This window comes from Oncorhynchus masou, chromosome 12 (assembly GCF_036934945.1).
Source record: "Oncorhynchus masou masou isolate Uvic2021 chromosome 12, UVic_Omas_1.1, whole genome shotgun sequence".
In the NCBI taxonomy this organism is placed as follows: domain Eukaryota; kingdom Metazoa; phylum Chordata; class Actinopteri; order Salmoniformes; family Salmonidae; genus Oncorhynchus; species Oncorhynchus masou.
In genome coordinates this window covers 1769-27666 of record NC_088223.1, presented here as the reverse complement: position 1 = coordinate 27666, position 25898 = coordinate 1769, and the positions used below count along the sequence as shown (strand labels likewise).

Below are 25898 nucleotides of genomic sequence, written 5' to 3'. Positions count from 1 at the left end.
GTCGCCAATGACTAGGGTTTTCAATTTGTCAGAGCTAATGGTGGGAAGCTTCGGCGTCTCAGACCCCTTAACGGGAGGAGTAGAGACGAGAAGGCTCGGCCTCTGACTCCGACCCGTTGCTTAATGGGGAGAACCGGTTGAAAGTTTGTTGGCTGAATGAGCGACACCGGGTGAGCATTCCTACAGCATTTCCCTCCAGAAGCCATGAGAAAGTTGTCCTGCTGCAGGGACTGTGCGAGGGGATTTATACTATCTGTATTTACTGGTGGTACAGACGCTGTTTCATCCTTTCCTACACTGAAATTACCCTCTGCCTAACGATTGCGTCTGAAGCTGTTCTTGAAGCACAGCTATCCTCGCCATAAGGTGATCGTTCTACAGCGACTGCAATTAGAAGGCATCATGTTAATGTTACTACTTAGCTTTGGCTGGTGGACGTCCTGAGGAACCATGTCCAGATAAAACGTCCGGAGTAAAAAAGTTGAGTTAGGGGAAAACTAAAAATGTAAACGGTAATTAAAAAGTAAAAACCGTAAAGTTGTCAGGTAGCAAAGTAAGGTTGGCAACAAAACGCACAGCAGCACGTAAACGAGTCTGCAAGTTGTGACCGGAAATTACACAATGTGAGACCTTTATTTAATACTGTCTATATTTATTTATTTCACCTTTATTTAACCAGGTAGGCAATTTGAGAACAAGTTCTCATTGACAATTGCTACCTGGCCAAGATAAAGCGAAGCAGTTCGACACATACAACAACACAGAGTTACATACGGAGTAAACCAAACATAGTCAATAATACAGTAGAAACAAGTGTGTGTATATACGATGTGAGCACATGAGGTGAGGTAAGATAGGTAAAGGCAAAAAAAAGGACATGGTTTGTAAAGTAAATTCAATATAGCAAGTAAAACACTGGAGTGGTAGATTTTCAGTGGAAGAGATATTAGAGATAGAAATAATGGGGTGCAAAGGAGCAAAATAAATAAGTACCGTAGGGGGATAGGTAGTTGTTTGGGCTAAATTATAGATGGGCTATGTACAGGTGCAGTAATCTGTGAGCTGCTCTGACAGCTGGTGCTTAAAGCTAGTGAGGGAGATAAGTGTTTCCAGTTTCAGAGATTTTTGTAGTTCGTTCCGGTTATTGGCAGCAGAGAACTGGAAGGAGAGGCGGCCTAAGGAAGAATTGTTTTTGGGGGTGACCAGAGAGATATACCTGCTGAGAGCGTGCTACAGGTGGGTGCTGCTATGGTGACCAGCAAGCTGAGATAACGGGTGACTTTACCTAGCAGGGTCTTGTAGATGACCTATAGCCAGTGGGTTTGGAGACTAGTATGAAGCGAGGGCCAGCCAACTAGAGCGTACAGGTCGCAGTGGTGGGTAGTATATGGGGCTTTGGTGACAACGGATGGCACTGTGATAGACTGCATCCAATTTATTGAGTAAGGTATTGGAGGCTATTTTGTAAATGACATTGCCAAAGTTGAGGATCAGTAGGATGGTCAGTTTTACGAGGGTATGTTTGGCAGCATGAGTGAAGGATGCTTTGTTGCGAAATAGAAGCCAATTCTAGATTTAACTTTGGATTGGGGATGTTTGATGTGAGTCTGGAAGGAGAGTTTACAGTCTAACCAGACACCTAGGTATTTGTAGTTGTCCACATATTCTACGTCCGAACCGTCCAGAGTAGTGATGTTGGACGGGAGGGCAGGTGCAGGTAGCGATCGGTTGAAGAGCATGCATTTAGTTTTACTTGTATTTAAGAGCAATTGGAGGCCACGGAAGGAGAGTTGTATGGCATTGAAGCTCGTCTGGAGGGTTGTTAACATAGTATCCGAAGAAGGGGCAGAAGTATACAGAATGGTGTCGTCTGCGTAGTGGTGGATCAGAGACTCACCAGCAGCAAGAGCGACATCATTAATGTATACAGAGAAGAGAGTCGGTCCAAGAATTGAACCCTGTGGCACCCCCATAAAGACTGCCAGAGGCCCGGACAACAAGCCCTCCGATTTGACACACTGAACTCTGTCAGAGAAGTAGTTGGTGAACCAGGCGAGGCAAACATTTGAGAAACCAAGGCTATCGAGTCTGCCGATGAGGATGTGGTGGTTGACCGAGTCGAGATTCTTGGCCAGGTCAATGAATACGGCTGCACAGTATTGTTTCTTATCAATGGCGGTGAAGATATCGTTTAGGACCTTGAGTGTGGCTGAGGTGCACGCATGACCAGCTCTGAAACCAGATTGCATTGCGGAGAAGGTATGGTGGGATTCGAAATGGTCGGTAATCTGTCTGTTGACTTGGCTTTCAGGGAAGTTAGAAACCAATATACACAGGCAGTTAGAAAAGGCTAGGCAGAGTAAGATAGATGTAGGTCTGTAGCAGTTTGGGTCAATAGTGACCCCCCCTTTTGAAGAGGGGGATGACAGCAGCTGCTTTCCAATTTTTCGGAATCTCATACAACACGAATGGTTGAACAGGCGAGTAATAGTGGTTGCAACAATTTCGGCAGAATTTGAGAAAGAAAGGGTCCCGGTTGTCTAGCCTGGCTGATTTGTAGGGGTCCAGATTTTGCAGTTCTTTCAGAACATCAGCTGACTTGATTTGGGAGAAGGAGAAATGGGGATGGCTTGGGCGAGTTGCTGTGGAGTGGTGCAGTGCTGTTGACCGGGGTAGGGGTAGCCAGGTGGAAAGCATGGCCAGCTGTAGAAAAATGCTTATTGAAATTCTCAATTATAGTGGATTTATCGGTGGTGACAGTGTTTCCTATCCTCAGTGCAGTGGGCAGCTGGGAAGTGTTGTTCTTATTCTCCATGGACTTTACAGTGTCCCAGAACTTTTTTTGAGTTTGTGTTGCAGGAAGCAAATTTCTGCTTGAAAAAGCTAGCCTTTGCTTTTCTAACTGCCTGTGTATATTGATTTCTAGCTTCCCTGAAAAGTTGCATATCACGGGGGCTGTTCAATGCTTATGCAGAACGCCATAGGATGTTTTTGTGTTGGTTATGGGCAGTCAGGTCTGGAGAGAACCAAGGGCTATATCTGTTCCTGGTTATACATTTATTGAACGGGGCATGCTTATTTAAGATGGTGAGGAAGGCATATAAAAAAATAACCAGGCATCCTCTACTGACGGAATGAAATCAATATCCTTCCAGGATACCCTGGCCAGGTCGATTAGAAAGGCCTGCTTGCTGAAGTGTTTCAGGGAGCGTTTGACAGTGATGAGTGGAGGTCGTTTGACCGCTGACCAATTATGGATGCAGGCAATGAGGCAGTGATCGCTGATATCTTGGTTGAAAACAGCAGAGGTGTATTTAGAGGGCAAGTCGATTCGGATGATATCTGAGGGTGCCCGTGTTTACGGCTTTGGGGTGGTACCTGGTAGGTTCATTGACAATTTGTGTGAGATTGAGGGCATCAAGCTGAGATTGTAGGATGGCTGGGGTGTTAAGCATGTCCAAGTTTAGGTCATCGATCAGGACGAGCTCTGACGATAGATGGGGGGGAAATCGGTTCAAATATGGTGTCCAGAGCACAGCTGGGGGCAGTGCGTGGTCTATAGTAGGCGGCAACGGTGAGAGACTTGTTTTTAGAGGTTGATTTAAAAAAAGTAGAAGTTCATTGTTTGGGTATAGACCTGGATAGTGGGACAGAACTCTGCAGGCTATCTTTGCAGTAGATTTCAACACCGCCCCCTTTGGCCGTTCTATCTTGTCTGAAAATGTTGTAGTTAGGGATGGCGATTTCAGAATTTTTGGTGGTCTTCCTAAGCCAGGATTCAGACACGGCTAGAACATCCGGGTTGGCAAAGTGTGCTAAAGCAGTGAATAAAACAATCTTAGGGAGGAGGCTTCTAATGTTAACATGCATGAAACCAAGGCTATTACAGTTACAGAAGTCATCAAAAGAGAGCGCCTGGGGAATAGGAGTGGAGCTAGGCACTGCAGGGCCTGGATTCACCTCTACATCACCAGAGGAATAGAGGAGGAGTAGGATAAGGGTACGGCTAAAAGCTATGAGAATTGGTCGTCTAGAACGTCCGGAACAGAGAGTAAAAGGATGTTTCTGGGGGCGATAAAATAGCTTCATGGTATAATGTACAGACAAAGGTATGTGAATACAGTGGAGGTAAACCTAGGTATTGAGTGATGAGGAGAGATATTGTCTCTAGAAACATCATTGAAACCAGGTGATGTCATCGCATGTGTTGGAGGTGGAACTGAAAGTTTGGATAAGGTATAGTGAGCAGGACTAGAGGCTTTACAGTGAAATAAGCCAATAAACACTAACCAGAACAGCAATGGACAAGGCATATTGACATTAAGGAGAGGCATGCATAGTCGAGTGATCGTAAGGGTCCAGTGAGTAGTGAGGTTGGTTGGCGTAACGGCGATTTAGACAGCTAGCCGGGACATTGGTAGCAAGCTAGCATAGGATGGAGGTCTGTTTTTAGCGGAAGATTAGTGGGGTTCCGTGTGGTAGAGGGGATCAATCCAAGTGGCAAAATAGATATAGTTATATTGACCCAAGAAAAATTGTCCAATAGACCTATTCAGATAGCAGCCGATAATACAGCTAGCGATGAGCAGGCCGCAGATGGGCATTCTGGTAACGTCGCGACGGAGGGGCCAGTTGGATAACTCCTTCGGGCAGATAACGTCGGTGTAGTCCTTCAGCTGGCTAGCTCCAGAACAATTGATGTTTGCTCCGGGATCGACGTAAGCCAATAGTCACACGGATCGCAGCTAGCTAGCTGCGAGATCCAGGTGTAAATGTCCAGAGCTTGCGGTTGGAATCCGGGGATATGGAGAGAAAAATAGGTCTGGTATGTTCTTGTCTGAGTCGCGTTGTTCACAACTGGCAATAGATTTTCAAGCTAAAGGATAGCAGATGACCACAAACCGTGGTTAGCTGAATACTAACTGTTAAAGGAATTTTACAATTCCTATATGTGTTCATTAACCAATTCAATTAAAATCACTCTGTCTGTTCCTGAGAATTTGTAAGATCCTTATTTGCATAAAATAGACAGAGACCAGTCTACCAAAATTAGGCAATAGCATTTATTCTCGAGAGCGCTGCTCATAGAACCCTGTACAACAGTTTATATATCAAATATGACGTCAAAGGTTATAAAATGTATCTCCTCCTCTCGACCAGGACAAATCTGGTTCAAAAGTTAATTCCAACTCACTAGAGCACATACCTGACACACAATATATCTGGATTAACTCCTGAAGTCTCACCATAGTTTATTACCACTTAGCAGACAGTTCCAGATAAGGAAAACCTGGAGGGGCTCTCGCTGTCTTATTTTATCGCCACAAAGTTATAGGTGAGTTGTTTCAAACATAGGTTAATGAGACTCTTTGCTTACTTTAGACACACACACATACATTCCTTCTTCCACAATGGTTATCATTTCCAATTACCCCTTATCCATGCTACATAACCTCTAATCCCTAATGGTTAAGTTTCTGAGTGTAATTATTGAATCATTCACGTTAAACCTTGATTAAAATCTCAACACTAACGTTAGCCAGTAAACTGGCTAGCTTCTATTGTAGATTTCAGATTTGAGGTAAATAATTATTTTTTGTGTGTTTTTGTTTTGTTTTTGGAATTGGTGAGGCATCTGGTTTTCCATCCAGGACCAATCCAGCAGTGGGATCCAAGGTGGTATGCTGCTATGTGACTGACTAGTTCTGCTCCTCCCCCTGTCCCTGTGTGTTTGCCTATTGTTGTGGGGTTAGGTAGTGCGCGTGCGACCTAACGATAAGGACGCTAAGATGAAGTACCAGGAGTGCAACAAGATCGTGAAACAGAAAGCCTTCGAGAGAGCCATTGCTAGCGACGAGATGAAGAGATCAGTCGTAGACTCCCTAGACATCGAAAACATGAGTGAGTGGTTTCTCATCTCATATTTTATGATTAATTACTTTAATAAAATATTGTTTATCATAAAGCTCTTAGTGACAAATGTCTCTGTAAAATGGGCTTTTTACATTTGATTGGTTGGTTGGTTGGTTGATTGATTGTGCCACCATGCAGTGATCGAGGACCAGTACACAGGACCGAAGCTGGAAGAAGGGAAGGTGACAATGAGGTTCATGAAAGAGATGATAGAGTGCTTCAAAGACCAGAATAAACTGCACAGAAAGTGTGCTTATCAGGTACACATACATTACCTTCAGAAAGTTTTCTCACCCGTTGACCTTTTCCACATTTTGTTGTGTTACAGCCTGAATTTAAAATGGATTCAATTGAGATTTTGTGTCACTGACCTACACACAACACCCCATAATGTCAAAGCGGAATTATGTTTTTAGAAATGTTTACAAATGAATAAAAATTGAGAGGGAGATATACAGTTTAGATCACAAGACAGGAGAATTATGTCATTCACAAGTGATAGGCTAATATTGTCACACTATTGTTAATTTTGATGTTGTCTTTACATTTGCTAAATAATATCGAGTGCATTCGAAAAGTATTCAGAGACTTTTTCCACATTTTGTTACGTTACAGCCGTATTCTAAAATGTATTAAATAAATGTTTTTCCTCATCAATCTACACACACAATACCCATAATGACAAGGCAAAACATTTTTTTAATGTTTGCAAATTTAAATACCTTATTTACAGAATTATTCAGACCCTTTTGGTATGAGACTTAAAATTGAGCTCAGGTGCGTCCTGTTTCCATTGATCATCCTTGAGATGTTTCGACAACTTGATTGGGGTCTAACTTTGGTAAATTCAATTGATTGGACATGATTTGGAAAGGGACACGCCTGTCTATGTAAGGTCCCACAGTTGATAGTGCATGTCAGAGCAAAAACCAAGCCATGAGGTTGAAGGAATTGTCTGAGCTTTGAGACAGGATTGTGTCAAGGCACAGATCTGGGGAAGGGTACTGAAACATTTCTACAGGATTGAAGGTCCCCAAGAACACAGTGGCCTAAATCATTATTAAATGGATGAAGTTTGGAACCACCAAATACTCTTCCTAGCGCTGTCTTCATGTCCTAACTGAGCAATCGAGGGAGAAGGACTTTGTTCAGGGAGGTGACCAAGGAACCGCTGGTCACTCTGACAGAGTTCTAGAGATGGGAGAACCTTCCAGAAGGACAACCATCTCTGCAGCACCCACCAATCAGGCCAGAGGGAAGCCACTCCTTAGTGAAAGGCACATCAACCCACTTGGAGTTTTCCAAAAGGCACCTAAAGGACTCTCAGATCATGAGAAAAAAGATTCTCTGGTCTGTTGAAACCAAGATTGAACTCTTTAGCCTGAATGCCAAGCTTCGCTTCTGGAGGAAACCTGGCACCATCTCTACGGTGAAGCATGGTGGTGGCAGCATCATGCTGTGGGGATGTTTTTCAGCGGCAGGGACGTGAAGACTAGTCAGGATCGAGGGAAAGATGAACAGAGCAAAGTATGGAGAGATCCTTGATGAAAACCTGCTCCATACTGCTCTGGACCTCAGACCGGGGCCAAGGTTCACCTTCCAACAGGACAACGACCCTAAGAACACAGCTATGAGAAAGCAGGATTGGCTTCGGGAAAGTCTCTGAATGGTCCAGCCAGAGCCCAGACTTGAACCCGAATGTCTCTGCAGAGCCCTTCAAAATAGCTGTGCAGCAACACTCCCCTTCCAACCTGACAGAGCTTGAGAGGATCTGCAGAGAAGGGAGAAACTCCCCAAATACATGCGTTCCAAGCTTGTAGCGTCATTACCAAGAAGACCCGAGGCTGTAATCAAATCTAATGTATTTATATAGCCCTTCGTACATCAGCTGATATCTCAAAGTGCTGTACAGAAACCCAGCCTAAAACCCCAAACAGCAAGCAATGCAGGTGTAGAAGCACGGTGGCTAGGAAAAACTCCATAGAAAGGCCAAAACCCAGGAAGAAACCTAGAGAGGAACCAGGCTATGTGGGGTGGCCAGTCCTCTTCTGGCTGTGCCGGGTGGAGATAATAACAGAACATGGCCAAGATGTTCAAATGTTCATAAATGACCAGCATGGTCGAATAATAATAAGGCAGAACAGTTGAAACTGGAGCAGCAGCATGGCCAGGTGGACTGCAGACAGCAAGGAGTCGTCATGTCAGGTAGTCCTGAGGCATGGTCCAAGGGCTCAGGTCCTCCGAGAGAGAGAAAGAAAGATAGAATTAGAGAGAGCACACTTAAATTCACACAGGACACCGAATAGGACAGGAGAAGTACTCCAGATATAACAAACTGACCCTAGCCCCCCGACACATAAACTACTGCAGCATAAATACTGGAGGCTGAGACAGGAGGAGTCAGGAGACACTGTGGCCCCATCCGAGGACACCCCCGGACAGGGCCAAACAGGAAGGATATAACCCCACCCACTTTGCCAAAGCACAGCCCCCAAACCACTCGAGGGATATCTTCAACCACCAACTTACCATCCTGAGACAAGGCCGAGTATAGCCCACAAACATCTCCGCCACGGCACAACCCAAGGGGGGGGGGGGGGGCACAAAAACTCAATTTTTAATTCCAGTTTTTCTTTTTTTTTGTATACATTTTCTAAAATTCCTAAACTGTTTTTTCTTTGTCTTTATGGGGTATTGTGTGTAGACTGATGAGGCCAATTGTTCGCCGCCTCAAGGGTCTCCTGGTGACAGCTGGCTGTGACACAGTCATGGATCAAACCCGGGTCTGTCGTGACACCTCAAGCACCGTCGATGCAGTGCCTTAGACCACTGCGCCACTCGGGAACCCCCAGTTTACTAAACTTACGCATTGTCCTAAACCTTATGAAATAAAAACCCTTATATAAAACATGTAATCCCATATTTGTATTAACTAATAAAATGTATCCTTTCAGATTCTGATCCAAGTCAAAGAACTCTTATCCAAACTACCCAGTCTTATTGAGATCACATTAAAAGAGGTGAGACATCCATGATATTTGTTGACTTTCTGGTATTACTCTTCCTCCAATTGTCAAGATGATTATCCCCTTCAGCAGATGAACTGTCCCTGTGCCTAAACCTGTCTGTCCTCTGTTTTCTCCCCAACAGACAGAAAAGATAACCATTTGTGGCGACACACATGGACAGTTCTACGATCTTATAAACATCTTTGAGCTGAATGGCTTACCCTCTGAGACCAACCCCTATGTATCCTGTTCAGTCACAGCCACAGTGACATGTGCAGTAAACGGTGACATGTGCAGTAAACCGTGTGTGTTAGTATTCATTGAAATGTACATTATAACACTTAACAATAGAACACAGCTATTTAATGGAGACTTTGTGGACCGTGGTTCATTCTCCCTAGAGGTCATCCTGACTCTGTTTGGCTTCAAGCTGCTCCTCCCTGACTCCTTCTACCTCCTCAGAGGTCAGTATTTGGATTTTTGGTATTCATTAGGATCCCAATTAGCCACTACAAAAGCATCAGCTACTCTACCAGGGGTCCACATGAAATATGACATAATACATAGTACATTATTAGTCAAGGACTGAAATACATATATTTAACATGTCTCACACAGCCAACATATCAGTACATACACACCATATCTAGGTCTAATACATGGTACAGTGTAAATTACAATACAATATACACTACCATTCGAAAATTTGGGTTCACTTGATTTTGAAAGAAAAGTAAATTCGACTGGCAGCTTCATTAAATAGTACCCGCAAAACACCAATCTCAACGTCAACAATGAAGAGGCGACTCCGTGATGCTGGCCTTCTAGGCAGAGTTGCAAAGAAAAAGCCATATCTCAGACTGGCCAATAAAAATAAAAGATTAAGATGGGCAAAAGAACACAGACACTGGACAGAGGAACTCTGCCTAGAAGGTCAGCATCCCGGAGTCGCCTCTTCACTGTTGACGTCGAGAGTGGTGTTTTGTGGGTACTATTTTAATGAAGCTGCCAGTTGAGGACTTGTGAGGTGTCTGTTTCTCAAATTAGACACTCCGGGGCCTCTCATTCCTCTTTCTATTCTGGTTAGAGACAGTTTGTTCTGTTGTGTGAAGGGAGTAGTACACAGCGTTGTGTGAGATCTTCAGTTCCTTGGCAATGTATCACATGGAATAGCCTTCATTTCTCAGAACAAGAATAGACGGATGAGTTTCAGGAGAAAGGTATTTGTTTCTGGCCATTTTGAGCCTGAAATCGAACCTACAAATGCTGATGTTCCAGATACTCAACTAGTCTAAAGAAGGACAGTTTTATTGCATCTTTAATCAGGACAACAGTTTTCAGCTGTGTTAATTAACATAATTGCAAAAGGGTTTTCTAATGATCAATTAGCTTTAAAATTATTAAACTTGGATTGACTAACACAACGTCCCATTGGAACACAGGAGTGATGGTTGCTGATAATGGTCCTCTGTAAGCCTATGTAGATATTCCATAAATAATGTCCAGCTACAATAGTAATTTACAACATTAACAATGTCAGTACTGTATTTTTGATCCCTAATTTTTGATCCCTAACCCATTTTAATGGACAAAAATGGAAATGTCCTTGTTTTTGAAAGAAAAGCTAAGAAGCCCCAAACCTTTGAACGATAGTGTTTCTAAAATGGCTGTCTCTCTAAAGTCCCCTTTGTGCAGTAAGGTCTTCTTTTATCTGTTTTTTTTTTATTTTTTATTTATCTATGCTTATTGCTAGCTTGAGTTACCTCTATTTAAAAATGGTGCCTTTCCCAGCCTCTGTTCTGAACCTGGGGACTGGGAAGAGACATCTGGTTGTATGTCTTGTACCGATTAGTGTCTAAACTACAGTACCAGTCAAAAGTCCCTTACTAGACGTCCGTGAACATTTGTAAAATTTGCGCATGGCGGCGGGCTGTGCACAGGGGCCGGATCTTCCGGGAAGTCATCGAACAAAGTCTCTCGGACATTCGGTTTCCGTTTTATTAAATTTGAACATTTTGGCCATTTTTCCTCTGTCCCGGTAAATCCCACCAGAGGGCGAATGCAATCATATTGCAAATGTACAAAACATCACCAATCACGACGTGGCCTATTTTCCTAAATAGAAAATACTTCGAAAACAAAACTTGGTGAGCATAGGTTTGGCATAATGGGCTGTTGGCCCCGAACAAGATGGCGTTGAGGCCTCAACGGTTTTTGAGTTATGGCCATTTTTCTGGGATTAAAGGTAAAAAATGAAAATAGAGTTCTAATTTGACCGCTTCACGTCAAAGTACATAAACCTACGGTGTTCGGGAAAAAAGAACCAGCCATCTATCTATCGTAATTTAAGAGAAATCGTACATTGTACAATTGGTGATGGTGTTTACATCAAACAGTTTGCAATGACTTCTCTCCCCATAGGAATACATTTCCTGCTCCCCTAAATTCAACCTGAAGCCTTAATGGGGTTATACATTTGTGATTTTTTTTTTTCTCCATATTTTCAACATTTTACTCTTGGATCTTGACATGTGTTACATTTGCAATATGAAAAATTACGGTAGAGCGCACTCGCCATCTATTTGATTTTTTGCAGTGTTACACTTGGCATTTGCAATCAACTTTGAATGAAATGTCGTCCAATTGAGTGGTATTGTACATCGTGTTTATGTTTCGTATGGTGCCAACATGATCCCATTCATTTTTGTCAATTTCAGGGGGGTGTTCCCTTGATATAGTTCTACAATATAGAAAGTAGTAAAAATAAAGGGTAACCCTTGAATGAGTAGGTGTGTCCAAACTTTTGACTGGTACTGTATGTGCCAATTGCTTGAACAGGCAGTTCGGTACCTTCAACACATCAATACCTCGCACAAAGACCAATAGTGATGCAGTAAATCTGTCCTGAACTTTAAAGCCAGCAGAGACTGACATGTATGTTACTGACACTTTCCCTCTGTGTGCTTCTAAGTGCGATAGGTGCTGCTTTATTCTGGACCAACTGCAATTTACCTATGTCCTTTCCCATTTTAGCCACCATTGAGTCTATATGTTTTGACAATGACAGCTTGCTATCTAGGATTACACCCAGCAGTATAGTCTCCTCAACTTGCTCAATCACCACATTATTCAATAATAGATCTAAACGAGGTTGAGCTTTGCGCAAGTGATTTGTCCCAAAAATGATACTTTTCGTTTGAGATATTTAGCACCAATCAAATGTATTTATAAAGCCCTTTTTACATCAGCCGATGTCCCAAAGTGCTGTACAGAAACCCAGCCTAAAACCCCAAACAGCAAGCAATGCAGGTGTAGAAGCACGGTGGCTAGGAAAAACTATCATGAAAGGCATGAACCTAGGAAGAAACCTAGAGAGGAACCAAGCTCTGAGGGGTGGCCAGTCCTCTTCTGGCTGTGCCGGGTGGAGTTTATAACAGAACATGGCCAAGATGTTCAAATGTTCATAGAGGACAGTTTGGCTTTTTCAAGTGAGGCTTTATTAAACCTGTTATGGATGCATCCCTTTGTTCTCAATTTCCGCCTGAGGACATACCCAAATCTAACTGCCTGTAGCTCAGCCCCAGAGGCAAGGATATGCATATTCTTGGTATCATTTGAATGGAAACATTCTGAAGTTTGTGGAAATGTTAATTGAATGTAGGAGAATATAACACAGATATGGTGGAAGAAAAGAGAAAGAAAGAGCATACGTTTTCTGTTTTTTATTGTTGTAGTATCATCTTTCACATGTACTAGAATAGCCACACAGTCAGATGCTGGAGATAATTTTGATGGATAACACAAGAGGGCCACTGTAGGTGTGCAAAGTTTCAGACTGATAACTTCAGGAATGGGTCAGCAACATGACATTTAGCATGAAGTCACCCAGGTGTCCCACACAAGTTGCCCAAATGTACCCAAGTGGCCGAATTGGTGAAATGACCTATAACTATATACAGCAGTGCAAATAACTATACACAACATATCAAAAAGTAATTCTAACACACACACACACAAATACATGTTTAAAAAAATATTAGAAAATAAATATAAAAAATAAAAAAAAACAGTACACCCCTTGGAAGTCCCCGTCATAATATTTTGCTGCCTGTGCCATGTCCCATAGCAGTGTCTTTCTGATGTAAAGCAGAGGCAAACTGAACAAGTGGTGCAGGTCATGCGACACAGAACACAACGACGCCTCCATGCTGTGCCCTTTTGGCCCTGAGGCACAGTCATGCCTGCAGTAATGAACTGTGGCATATGAACACCACTGGGGGCACAGGTAGAGCGGGCACCGGGGGCTCCCAGTCGGAGTTGCTGTCACTGTGAAAGAAAACATTAAAAAAATATTTGTGTTGTATGAGCCTTTTATCATCACATAAAATAAACAGATATGTATTGATTGTATAGAGCGGAGGGAACAGTCACTAAGGTGTTCCATTCAACCCCGGCCATTGTGTGTGTGTGTGTGTGTATGTATACATACGTATACATACACATACATACATACATACATACATACACACACAAACTATACATTTCATTGCAATTTTTTTTATATATATATTTTTATATTTCATAAAACGGTATTAGCACTTACCCGTCCAGAAGTACGTCCTGTCCTTGCAGAAACAGCTCCTCAGTTTGTTTGAATCATAACACTCCAAGATTCCTCAAACAAAATATCTCTCACTTTCACTTTAGTTTGACTTCGCTTTACATGATTTATTTGCCATGATATCTTCAATGAAATCGTTGGAACTACAACTTTCCGAAATCAGCTGCGCGTAAAAAGCCTTACAGGAACTCCTCTGATCGTCAAGGCGAGAATGGAGTTCCCTGCGCGTGCGATTACAAACAAGGAATTGTGGTCCAACCCAAAACCATTACATACCTCAGCTCATTGGCTATCTACCCAGCTAGATTTCAAGAAGATCAGTGGTCATTGGGCAGAAATATAGTCAATCAATGAAGCTTCGCTAAAATTATTGGTGCTTAAGGTTGTCATTTATCATTGTCTTCAAATCAGCTCACTTCGGTCAATACTACCCGCAAAAAAAACAATGTTATTTGGCTGTGTTGCAAACATCCAGAGGAATGCACTGAAACCCACCATGACTAGATACCAGCTAGCTAACAAACAATTCAACAGTATAATTTAGGATTAAAAAAACCCCACTTCAACAGGCTGTATTTTATGTATCTAAATATATGCACTGTTCAATTATTTAGCCATTTTTAAAGCATTTATTTTGGGAAGAAATCTCTGTTTTTGCCCCCCTGGGCTTCCAAGGGTTTGAAATGTAAGCTTGTCTGAGGTGTCGGACTCGACCACAGTTGGTATCCATCAGAGCATTGCCATTATTCATTTTGCCCAAAATTCTGGGGCATGGCTTAGAGAAGGGTAAATTGTATTTTTAACTAATGTCCATATGTTTCTGTGTAACTAGGTAACCATGAGACTGACAACATGAACCAGATGTATGGTTTTGAGGGGGAGGTGAAGGCCAAGTACACCGCTCAGATGTTCACTCTCTTCAGTGAGGTCTTCCAGTGGCTGCCTCTAGCCCAGTGCATCAATGGCAAAGTCCTGGTAGGTAACCCTGACCTGTGACCCCTAATCTCTAGCCCAGTGCATCAACGGCAAGCCCTGGTAGGTGATGCTGCATTCATAACCAAGTGGGAAGGTCGTAAATATGAGTTGGTACTTTCACGTTTTGAACTGGGAAATAGGGTTGGGCCATAATCACAATATCGGATATCGAAGATGACTGTCCAACATCTTGATGTCACAGACTGTGTATAGAGTATTTCAACTTGTCTGGCATTAAAGAGCTGGCCAGGCAGCCCACAGCAGGGCCATGTCAAGTGGCTTTTTCCTTATTCCTGGCTTATTCCTTTGCTATAGCCCGCAAAACCAAACAGCCAGAAGCCAAATCTTGCTCATTTTAAGTGGCCTATCAAAAGCATTAAGACAAGTTAAAGGTATTGTCCTAAAGTTGCAGCTTTCAAATAGGAACAATTCTGAAAGTCAGTATTTTGGCAAGTCTCTCTCACAGCTTTATTTTGAATTACAAATATTACAGGCAACAAGAAGTGAAATTGAGCAAACAATATGAAGACATCTGGAAAGATTTGTCCAAAGAACAAAGCTGAGCAAAGTTTATTAAGGAACAACGTGTATAGTTAGCCTGTTTCCATTATTAACAGAATCATAAAACACGGGACGAGATGTTAAAAACTGTCCATTGTGCCAATAGATGGAATGCACTCGCATGAGATTTGCCATGATGTTGACAGAGTGAGAGTTTCTTAGACTGGGTTAAGATGTCAATTTTGGGACACATCCTCAGTAGTGTGCCTTCGAATCAGTGGGTGTTTCGGCCTTTAATCACTAAACACCCTCATCAAAGGTGGCCAGCTAAAGGGTGATCAAGCCTTACCTTGTGTCCCATGCCCAATTAAGATGTCCCACGGGACTATGCAAGGCAGGGGCGTCCTCTTCCCTGAGCCAGCCCTACAGTTGACCGCATACCTCATATGCCCTCCTCAAGTTGGAGGGATCTGAAATGAGTTTTCAGGTGGGGGTGGGGGGTCATGAATTTATAGCCCAGCAAGGGTCCTTCCGTTTGATCCGGATCCACTGGCTGCCTCTTTCAGCTGCTTGAGAAACTGCTCTGACGGTCTGCCGCAGAGCCTGTCCATGGATTCCAAGTTCTTTCATCAGCCTGATGGTGGAAGAAGCCACAAATCCTCTGCATCCCACTTCAACTGGCCAGACTTTTGCATTTCAGCCACACTGAGTTGCATCTGCTGCCAACTCTGTGTAACGCAGTTTCTTACGCTCGTAGGCCTCTTCAACAGAGTTTTCCCACGGGACTGTGAGCTCTATGATGTACATAGCCTTTCGTGAAGGGGACCAGAGTACCATGTCTGGCCTAAGGTTGGTAGAAGCAATCTCAAGTGGAAAAATGAGTTGCTGGCCAATATCGACAAGCATCTTCCAGTCCCGGGCCATGGCTAGGTGTCCAGTTTCTGGCTTCTTAGGAGGATGCTTGGGCCTTTTCTGTCCCTCCCGGATGAATGTTGTTGTTTTGACGGGATTGCTTGTTTTTGGAGGTAATGAATTGGTTGCACTCCTCTTGGTCTCAAGTGCTGCAGCCAGGCTCTTTAGGACCTGATTGTGCCTCCAGGTGTAGCGGCCTTGTGAGAGGCTGGTCTTGCAACCTGTCATTATATGCCTGAGAGTTGCTGGAGCTGGGCAGAGGGGGCAGGTCGAGTCCTCGCCATACCATTGATGTAGGTTTTTTGGTGATGGAAGCACATCATAAACAGCTCTTATGATGAAGCTGATGTTGCTTGCCTCCATTTGCCAAAGCTCACTCCAGTTGATCTTTCTCCTCTCCAGGCCTTCCCACCGCGTCCATTGCCCTTGTTTAGCAAGAGAGGCAGCCTTTACACTTCTTGCTGTCTCCTCCTGTCTGCGCACCTCCTCGACCACCAGCTTCCTGCGTTCAGATGTTGTTGCCTTATGGAACGTTGGTTTGCTTGCTGTCAGGCCAAAGCCTCCTCTTCCATGCTGGATATTCCCCACAATGTCTTGGTGTCTCAGGGCTGATGTTGCTTGCTGCACAGTCTTGGATGATGTCCATGTCCGTCCAGTTTGTAGGGGAGGTGCAGCCTTGCTAATGGTCTGGTCTTTGGAGTCCTTCAATGTCATCTGAAGTCTTACTTTAGAGCACTTGTACTCCTCCGTTAGACTTGTAAGAGGTAGTTCAAGGACCCCTTTGCCATAGAGGCCGATGTTACTCAGGCATCGTGGGACACCCAGCCATTTCTTCACGTATGAGGTAATGGTTCGCGCCATCTTCTCCACTGTTGTTATTGGGACCTCATAGACGGTGAGTGGCCACATTACCCGGGGGAGAAGTCCAAACTGTAGGCACCAAAGCTTGAGCTTCCCAGGCAGTAGGGTCTTGTTGATGTTCTCAAGACCGTCGGCGATATCCTGCCTTATTTGCTGCCCTTGATCTTTATCCCCGGAGGCTTTCGTTGTACCATCTACCCAGGCTCTTGATGGGTTGCTCAGACACCGTTGGTATCGAGTCATCTCCAATGCAGAACCTCACATCTTTAAGCTGTCCGTTGACTATGGAGATGCTTCGAGATTTGCTTGGCTTGATTTTCATCCGGGCCAACTTGATGTTATCCTGCAGTTTTGTAAGTAGCCGCCTGGTGCATGCTGCAGTGGTGGTCAGTGTAGTCATGTCATCCATGTGTGCTCGGATAGGTGGGAGACGGAGCCCTTCCTTAGTTCTCTCACCGCCGACCACCCATCTCGATGCCCTGATGATGACTTCCATGGCCATAGTGAAGGCCAGAGGTGAACTTGTACAGCCTGCCATTATGCCTACTTCCAAGCGCTGCCATGTTGTTGTGAAGTCAGGTGTTGTGAAACACAATGTAGGCTACAACCTACCTACAACATACAGATGCCAAGACCTAATAAGAGAGGAGGATTATGTAAAAATGCATATCAATTAATAATGATCCAGTTCTGGGGAGAGCAGAGTTGTGTGCTCTGCAGCCGGGCCCCTGATGACTTACAACACAACGCACAGCCAGTGAGGCTACTTGCCCAAATAAACAGATTTGGCTCCAAAATATATTTTGTCATGATTCCTCTCGTCCCTCCCAAGTTTACGATAGGGAGGTCATCTTTTTAAAAAAACAACCTTTTAAAAATGGGCCATGGTATTTCAGTGTTTTTATGGGTACTTTATTACCATAGAACCCTCATTTTATTTTTTAAATGTAATCTTTATTTAACTAGGCAAGTCAGTTAAGAACAAATTCTTATTTACAATGATAGCCTACCCCTGCCTAACCCGGACAACACTGGGCCAATTGTGCACCGCCCTGTGGAACTCCCAATCACAGGCGGATGTGATACAGCCTGGATTTGAACCTGGGACTGTAGTGACGCCTCTTGCACTGAGACGCAGTGCCTTAGACCGCTGCGCAACTCGGGAGCCCAGGGAAATACTGTCAAACATGAAGGCTTTTGATTGTTTTGCTCTTTTTTTACCATTTATTAATGAATTAATTTCACCTTTTATTTAACCAGGTAGGTCAGTTGAGAACATGTTGTCATTTACAACTGCGACCTGGCCAAGATAAAGCAAAGCAGTGTGACAAAAGCAACAGTTACACATAAACAAACATACAGTAAATAACACATTAAGAAAATCTATGTAGTGTGTGAAAATGTAGAAGAGTAGGGAGGTAAGTCAATAAATAGGCCATAGAGATGAAATAATTACAATTTAGCATGAACCATAAGTATATCTCAAGCTGCTTTCTCTTAATACAATAAATGTAACAACCATTTGTATTGTGTTCTTACCATAAACAACTGCTGAAGATGCTGCCATGCTTGCTGTCTTTTTTGTTGACAAATGACGTCGGAGAGCTGCAAGTGGTAAACTTGTTGGATGATAAAGCAGTTTCTCACTAATAATCACCAGTTGGAGGGCCGTTCAAGTGAATTTTTCCCACACCCCTAACCTTTGGCACAATGCATCAACGGCAAAGTCCTGGGCCTTTTCTCATTTGGGCAAAGGTCCGTCCGTCTTTCCTCCGTGACTCGGAAACGGATAGTAATCCAATCGTCAAGAAGCGTGTCAATTTGTTAGTAGGTGAAGGGCAGATTCCTCCCCTCATCGAGGATAGGGTTACTTCACAGAAGTTTTGATAACTGTCACACCCCCTTTGAAGCAGTTGTTTTCTCACATACCTTATCAACTGCAAAGTCCTGGGAAGAATCTCAATTGCATACTCCTCGCGTCCTCTCTATTCGCCTCCTTCTCAAAACCCATTAAATGAGAAAGCCAATGGTCCCTCAGAACCATTGGCATAGGAGGTGAGGAGTATGCAATTGAGATTCTACCCTGGTAAGTAACCTTGACCTCGAACCTCCGACACCTAATCTCTGGCACAGTGTAACAACAGTCATAGTAGGTTCCCTGTTAGGCTTCCAGTGGTACAACTGGACATGGTAGGTTCCCTGTTAAGCTTCCAGTGGTACAACTGGACATGGTAGGTTCCCTGTTAGGCTTCCAGTGGTACAACTGGACATGGTAGGTTCCCTGTTAGGCTTCCAGTGGTACAACGACATTTGACGACTTATCTAAAGTTGTGTTGTCTGTGCCAGGTGATGCACGGGGGGCTCTTCAGTGAGGACGGAGTGACGTTGGATGATCTGAAGAAGATCGACAGGAACCGACAGCCCCCCGACTCTGGTAAAATCAATCAATGAATCAATATCTTCATCAATATCTTTATTGTCCTGTTTCGGACCAAGGAATAAGTTTGTTTGTTTGTTGTTTTCTTCAGGTCCTATGTGTGATCTTCTCTGGTCAGATCCACAGCCACAGGTTTGGTGTTTCCTTGCACCACACTCGAAATACAGTCTGTCATCAACTCTGCTTCAAATAAATGACATCATGTAGTACAGTTATCTACTTTCTCTCCTCCCCTCAATCTGTCTCAGAATGGCCGGTGTGTGTCTAAGCGAGGTGTGAGCTGTCAGTTTGGGCCGGATGTCACCGAGCGGTTCCTTGACCAGAACAATCTGGATTACATCGTCCGCAGTCACGAGGTCAAGGCAGAGGGTTATGAGGTCACACACTCAGGGAAGTGCATCACAGTCTTCTCAGCACCCAACTACTGGTAACTATGGCAACACTCACTATGCAATCCAATTTTAGTGATTCCATCTGCATTGCCATATTTAAAATAAAAACATATATTGTAAGACTTTCAAATGCCACCCCCCTAAAGCCTTAGTTTAAGATGACAGTAACAGTATTCTCTTCCTCTCTCCCTCCCCTCCACCTCTCTCTCTCCCTCCCCTCCACCTCTCTCTCTCCCTCCCCTCCACCTCTCTCTCTCTCCCTCCCCTCCACCTCTCTCTCTCTCCCCCTCCCCTCCACCTCTCTCTCTCTCTCCCTCCCATCCACCTCTCTCTCTCTCTCCCTCCCATCCACCTCTCTCTCTCTCTCCCTCCCATCCACCTCTCTCTCTCTCTCTCCCTCCCATCCACCTCTCTCTCTCTCCCTCCCATCCACCTCTCTCTCTCTCTCTCCCTCCGATCCACCTCTCTCTCTCCCTCCCATCCACCTCTCTCTCTCTCTCCCTCCCATCTACCTCTCTCTCTCTCTCTCCCTCCCATCTACCTCTCTCTCTCTCTCTCCCTCCCATCCACCTCTCTCTCTCTCTCTCTCTCCCTCCCATCCACCTCTCTCTCTCTCTCTCTCTCCCTCCCATCCACCTCTCTCTCTCTCTCTCTCTCTCCCTCCCATCCACACTCTCTCTCTCTCTCCCTCCCTCCCATCCACCTCTCTCTCTCTCTCCCTCCCTCCCATCCATCTCTCTCTCTCTCTCCCTCCCATCCACCTCTCTCTCTCTCTCTCTCCCTCCCATCCACCTCTCTCTCTCTCTCGCTCTCTCTCTCTCTCTCTCCCTCCCATCCACACCTCTCTCTCTCTCCCTCCCATCCACCTCTCTCTCTCTCTCTCTCTCTCTCTCCCTCCCATCCACCTCCCTCTCTCTCTCTCTCTCCCTCCCATCCACCTCTCTCTCTCTCTCTCTCTCCCTCCCATCCTCCCTCCCCTCTCTCTCTCTCTCTCTCTCCCATCCACTCTCTCTCTCTCTCTCTCTCTCCCTCCCATCCACCTCTCTCTCTCTCTCTCTCTCTCTCTCCCTCCCATCCACCTCTCTCTCTCTCTCTCCCTCCCATCCACCTCTCTCTCTCTCTCCCTCCCATCCACCTCTCTCTCTCTCTCTCTCTCCCTCCCCTCCTCCCTCTCTCTCTCTCTCCCTCCCTCCCATCCACCTATCTCTCTCTCTCCCTCCCTCCCTCCCATCCACCTCTCTCTCTCTCTCTCCCTCCCATCCACCTCTCTCTCTCTCGCTCTCTCCCTCCCATCCACCTCTCTCTCTCTCTCTCTCGCTCTCTCTCTCTCTCTCCCTCCCATCCACCTCTCTCTCTCCCTCCCATCCACCTCTCTCTCTCTCTCTCTCGCTCTCTCTCTCTCTCTCCCTCCCATCCACCTCTCTCTCTCCCTCCCATCCCATCCTCTCTCTCTCTCTCCCTCCCCATCCCCTCTCTCTCTCTCTCTCTCTCCCTCCCATCCACCTCCCTCTCTCTCTCTCTCTCTCTCCCTCCCATCCACCTCTCTCTCTCTCTCTCTCTCTCCCATCCACCTCTCTCTCTCTCTCTCTCTCTCTCTCCCATCCACTCTCTCTCTCTCTCTCTCTCTCTCCCTCCCATCCACCTCTCTCTCTCTCTCTCCCTCCCATCCACCTCTCTCTCTCTCTCCCTCCCTCCATCCACCTCTCTCTCTCTCTCCTCTCCCTCCCATCCACCTCTCTCTCTCTCTCCCTCCCTCCCATCCACCTATCTCTCTCTCTCCCTCCCTCCCTCCCATCCACCTCTCTCTCTCTCTCTCTCCCATCCATCCACTCTCTCTCTCTCGCTCTCTCCCTCCCATCCACTCTCTCTCTCTCTCTCTCTCGCTCTCTCTCTCTCTCTCCCTCCCATCCACCTCTCTCTCTCCCTCCCATCCACCTCTCTCTCTCTCTCTCTCTCTCTCTCCCTCCCATCCACCTCTCTCTCTCTCTCTCTCTCTCTCTCCCATCCACCTCTCTCTCTCTCTCTCTCTCTCTCTCCCTCCCATCCACCTCCCTCTCTCTCTCTCTCTCTCCCTCCCATCCCATCCACCTCTCTCTCTCTCTCTCTCTCTCTCCCTCCCATCCACCTCTCTCTCTCTCTCTCCCTCCCATCCACCTCTCTCTCTCTCTCCCTCCCATCCACCTCTCTCTCTCTCTCTCTCTCTCTCTCCCTCCCATCCACCTCTCTCTCTCATATATATATCCACCACCACCACAGTGATCAGATGTGTAACAAAGGAGCGTACATCCATCTCAGTGGATCAGACCTCAAACCACAGTTTCACCAGTTCACTGCTGTGGTCAGTACATCCATTATATATGATATGTCCTTACTGTGAGCCAGTCCATACTAACCCAGTTCACTGCTGTGGTCAGTACATCTCCTTACTATCATGAACCTCTCTCTCTGTCTCTTTTTGTCTCTTTTTGTCTCTCTCTGTCTCTCTCTGTCTCTCTCTGTCTCTCTCTGTCTCTCTCTGTCTCTCTCTGTCTCTTTCTGTCTCTTTCTGTCTCTTTCTCTCTTTCTGTCTGTCTGTCTCTTTCTGTCTCTGTCTCTTTCTGTCTTTCTGTCTCTTTCTGTCTTTCTGTCTCTTTCTGTCTTTCTGTCTCTCTGTCTCTCTGTCTTTCTGTCTCTTTCTGTCTCTCTGTCTTTCTGTCTCTTTCTGTCTCTCTGTCTCTTTCTGTCTCTCTGTCTCTTTCTGTCTCTGTCTCTTTCTGTCTCTGTCTCTTTCTGTCTCTCTGTCTCTCTGTCTCTGTCTCTTTCTGTGTCTCTGTCTCTTTCTGTGTCTCTGTCTCTTTCTGTCTCTCTGTCTCTTTCTGTCTCTCTGTCTCTTTCTGTCTCTCTGTCTCTTTCTCTGTCTTTCTGTCTCTCTCTCTGTCTCTCTCTGTCTCTCTGTCTCTCTCTGTCTCTGTCTCTCTCTGTCTCTGTCTCTCTCTGTCTCTGTCTCTCTCTGTCTCTCTGTCTCTCTGTCTCTGTCTTTCTCTGTCTCTCTTTCTGTCTCTGTCTCTGTCTGTCTGTCTCTCTCTGTCTCTCTTTCTGTCTGTCTCTCTGTCTCTCTGTCTCTCTGTTCTGTCTTTCTGTCTCTCTGTCTCTTTCTGTCTCTCTGTCTCTTTCTGTCTCTGTCTCTTTCTGTCTCTGTCTCTTTCTGTCTCTGTCTCTTTCTGTCTCTCTGTCTCTCTGTCTCTGTCTCTTTCTGTCTCTCTGTCTCTTTCTGTCTCTTTCTGTCTCTCTGTCTCTTTCTCTGTCTTTCTGTCTCTCTCTCTGTCTCTCTCTGTCTCTCTGTCTCTCTCTGTCTCTGTCTCTCTCTGTCTCTGTCTCTCTCTGTCTCTCTGTCTCTCTCTGTCTCTCTCTGTCTCTCTCTGTCTCTCTCTGTCTCTCTCTGTCTCTTTCTGTCTCTTTCTGTCTCTTTCTGTCTGTCTCTTTCTGTCTGTCTCTTTCTGTCTCTCTGTCTCTTTCTGTCTTTCTGTCTTTCTGTCTCTCTGTCTCTCTGTCTTTCTGTCTTTCTATCTTTCTGTCTCTCTGTCTCTCTGTCTCTCTGTCTCTTTCTGTCTCTTTCTGTCTCTCTGTCTCTTTCTGTCTCTCTGTCTCTTTCTGTCTCTCTGTCTCTCTCTGTCTCTTTCTGTCTCTCTGTCTCTTTCTGTCTCTCTGTCTCTTTCTGTCTCTCTGTCTCTTTCTGTCTTTCTGTCTCTCTCTCTGTCTCTCTCTGTCTCTCGCTGTCTCTCTCTGTCTCTCTCTGTCTCTCTCTTTCCCCTCCACAGCCTCATCCGAATGTGAAGCCCATGGCGTACGCCAACTCCCTGATGCAGATGGGGATGATGTAGAGGCCAAGCCCAAGTCACTCAGTCTGACCCCCGACCCTAACCAACAACATGCCCTTGTCTACTGGTCCATAGTGTGCTCCATTGGATCTCTCTCGCCCAGCCGTGCCTGAGTAGCTCCCTTCCCCTTGGCCCAAACTCTTTGATCTCTGTAGTGATGGAGCTTTCACCATATCGCTGTCACCTTACTGCTCTGCAGAAAGGGGAAGTGAATTGTGTCCAGTTCCGATAATCCCTACTGTTTCTTTCAGAGTATCCAACATGGTAGGGTCATGGTATTTAAGGTAGGAAGAGACAACATGGTAGGGTCATGGTATTTAAGGCAGGAAGAGACAACATGGTATTTAAGGCAGGAAGAGACAACATGGTAGGGTCATGGTATTTAAGGCAGGAAGAGACAACATGGTATTTAAGGCAGGAAGAGACAACATGGTAGGGTCATGGTATTTAAGGCAGGAAGAGACAACATGGTAGGGTCATGGTATTTAAGGCAGGAAGAGACAACATGGTAGGGTCATGGTATTTAAGGCAGGAAGAGACAACATGGTAGGGTCATGGTATTTAAGGCAGGAAGAGACAACATGGTAGGGTCATGGTATTTAAGGCAGGAAGAGACAACATGGTAGGGTCATAGTATTTAAGGCAGGAAGAGACAACATGGTATTTAAGGCAGGAAGAGACAACATGGTAGGGTCATGGCCAATAGCCAGATCGTGGCTATTGATAACCAACCACCCCTGCCAGTTTGGTGTTGAAGCATCCATTTTGGAGCTGCTGGGTTTGTAGTGATTAGACTGGTTAATCATACTGTACCTAACCATACTGTATGTGGGGAGGATGGCTCAATACTGGCTCTGACCCTAATCATAATGGCTGGAATGGAGTCAATGGAATGGTACCAAACACATGGTTGATACCATTCCATTGATGCCATTATTATGAGTCATCCTCCCATCAGCAGCCTCCATGGTACAGTTTTGATACTGTATGGAGCTGGTTTGTACCAAGAATTGGAATGATCTGCGCTGTCACAGCAGTAAAACTGTTCTGCTACTGTAAAACAGACTGTTGGTTGACCTACTGTTCGATTTATCGTGTCTCTGGTTGGGTTGTGAGAGCAATATGTGCTACAGTATTGGTACATAGTTTTTTAAAAGTATTTTTTTACAGTAGAAAATGTAGCTATGTTTCCATCTTCAGGAGAAAACATGAGCCTGGTTATTTGACTCCAGTCTCACTCTGCACGGTGCTGTTCATTCCTACTAGTCAGATGGTTTAGACACATGCTGTACACGTATGTTGTTTATCACATTCAACAAAGCTGATCCTTGTTCTGTTGTTTTGCACTACTGCATCTTTTCTCTACCTGTTGCTGCTCTCCATGTTAACTCTTCAGCTCAGCCCATCAGTCTCCTGGTAGCTCCTGCACAACCCCTCTTCTCTCCCAACCTGCTTTGCTGCAATGCCAAGCACTGGTGTGATGCTCCAACCAGCTCCACTGTTTGTCTACCAGTGACGTTGCCCATTTGCAGATGTTTGGCTCAGACGTCCAGACACCAAGCGCCCAGCTGCCGTGTCCCTTCAACTTTTTAGATCATTCTATACACTGAAGTGTGTGTGTGTATATATATATATATATATATGTGTATATATATACTTTCTGTGTACATGTTTGGAAAAAAGTGTCCCTTCAACTTTTTAGATCATTCTATACACTGAAGTGTGTGTGTGTATATATATATATATATAAATACTTTCTGTGTACATGTTTGGAAAAAAAGTTATTGAATAAACTTTCAGTCCAATGATTTTGAATGAAATATACTTTAAAGAAGTACCAATATATTTGCTGATGCAGCCATGTATAGTTTATTACATGTCAATTGGGTGTTTAGACATGAACCAACAAAGGGTTATTACCCTGGTGTGCCTCAACATCTACCAACTGCCCAGTATAGTTCATTACCATGGTGTGTTTGACATATACCGTGTGTAGTTTATCACCAGTCCATGGTGTGTTTTGACATATACCAAAAGCTATGTATAGTTTATCACCAGTCCATTGTGTGTTTGACATATACCACGTATAGTTTATAACCAGTCCATGGTGTGTTTTGAGATATACCAAAAGCTATGTATAGTTTATAACCAGTCCATGGTGTGTTTTGACATATAGAGTGTGTAGTTTATCACCAGTCCATGGTGTGTTTTGACATATACACGTATAGTTTATCACAAGTCCATGGTGTGTAGCAAGTGCCTTACGAAAGTATTCAGACCCCCTTGAACTTTGCGACCTTTTGCCACATTTCAGGCTTCAAACATAAAGATATAAAACTGTATTTTTTGTGAAGAATCAACAACAAGTGAGACACAATCATGAAGTGGAGCGACATTTATTGGATATTTCAAACTTTTTAA

At 44.7% G+C, this 25898-nt stretch overlaps 1 protein-coding gene across 1 annotated transcript in view; it reads left to right on the top strand.

The window, feature by feature from the left end:
• LOC135549445 (serine/threonine-protein phosphatase 5-like) overlaps positions 1–25294 on the top strand; it is a 35174-nt gene extending 9880 nt beyond the window's left edge. The window contains exons 3-13 of the mRNA XM_064979413.1: positions 5754–5901; positions 6052–6173; positions 8868–8933; positions 9064–9162; positions 9280–9385; positions 14375–14517; positions 19138–19225; positions 19320–19360; positions 19477–19655; positions 21877–21958; positions 23418–25294. Of these exons, the coding sequence (XP_064835485.1) occupies positions 5754–5901; positions 6052–6173; positions 8868–8933; positions 9064–9162; positions 9280–9385; positions 14375–14517; positions 19138–19225; positions 19320–19360; positions 19477–19655; positions 21877–21958; positions 23418–23480 (1137 nt within the window). The 3' untranslated portion in view covers positions 23481–25294. The remainder of the gene's footprint in view (positions 1–5753; positions 5902–6051; positions 6174–8867; positions 8934–9063; positions 9163–9279; positions 9386–14374; positions 14518–19137; positions 19226–19319; positions 19361–19476; positions 19656–21876; positions 21959–23417) is intronic.
• Positions 25295–25898: the final 604 nt, after the last annotated feature.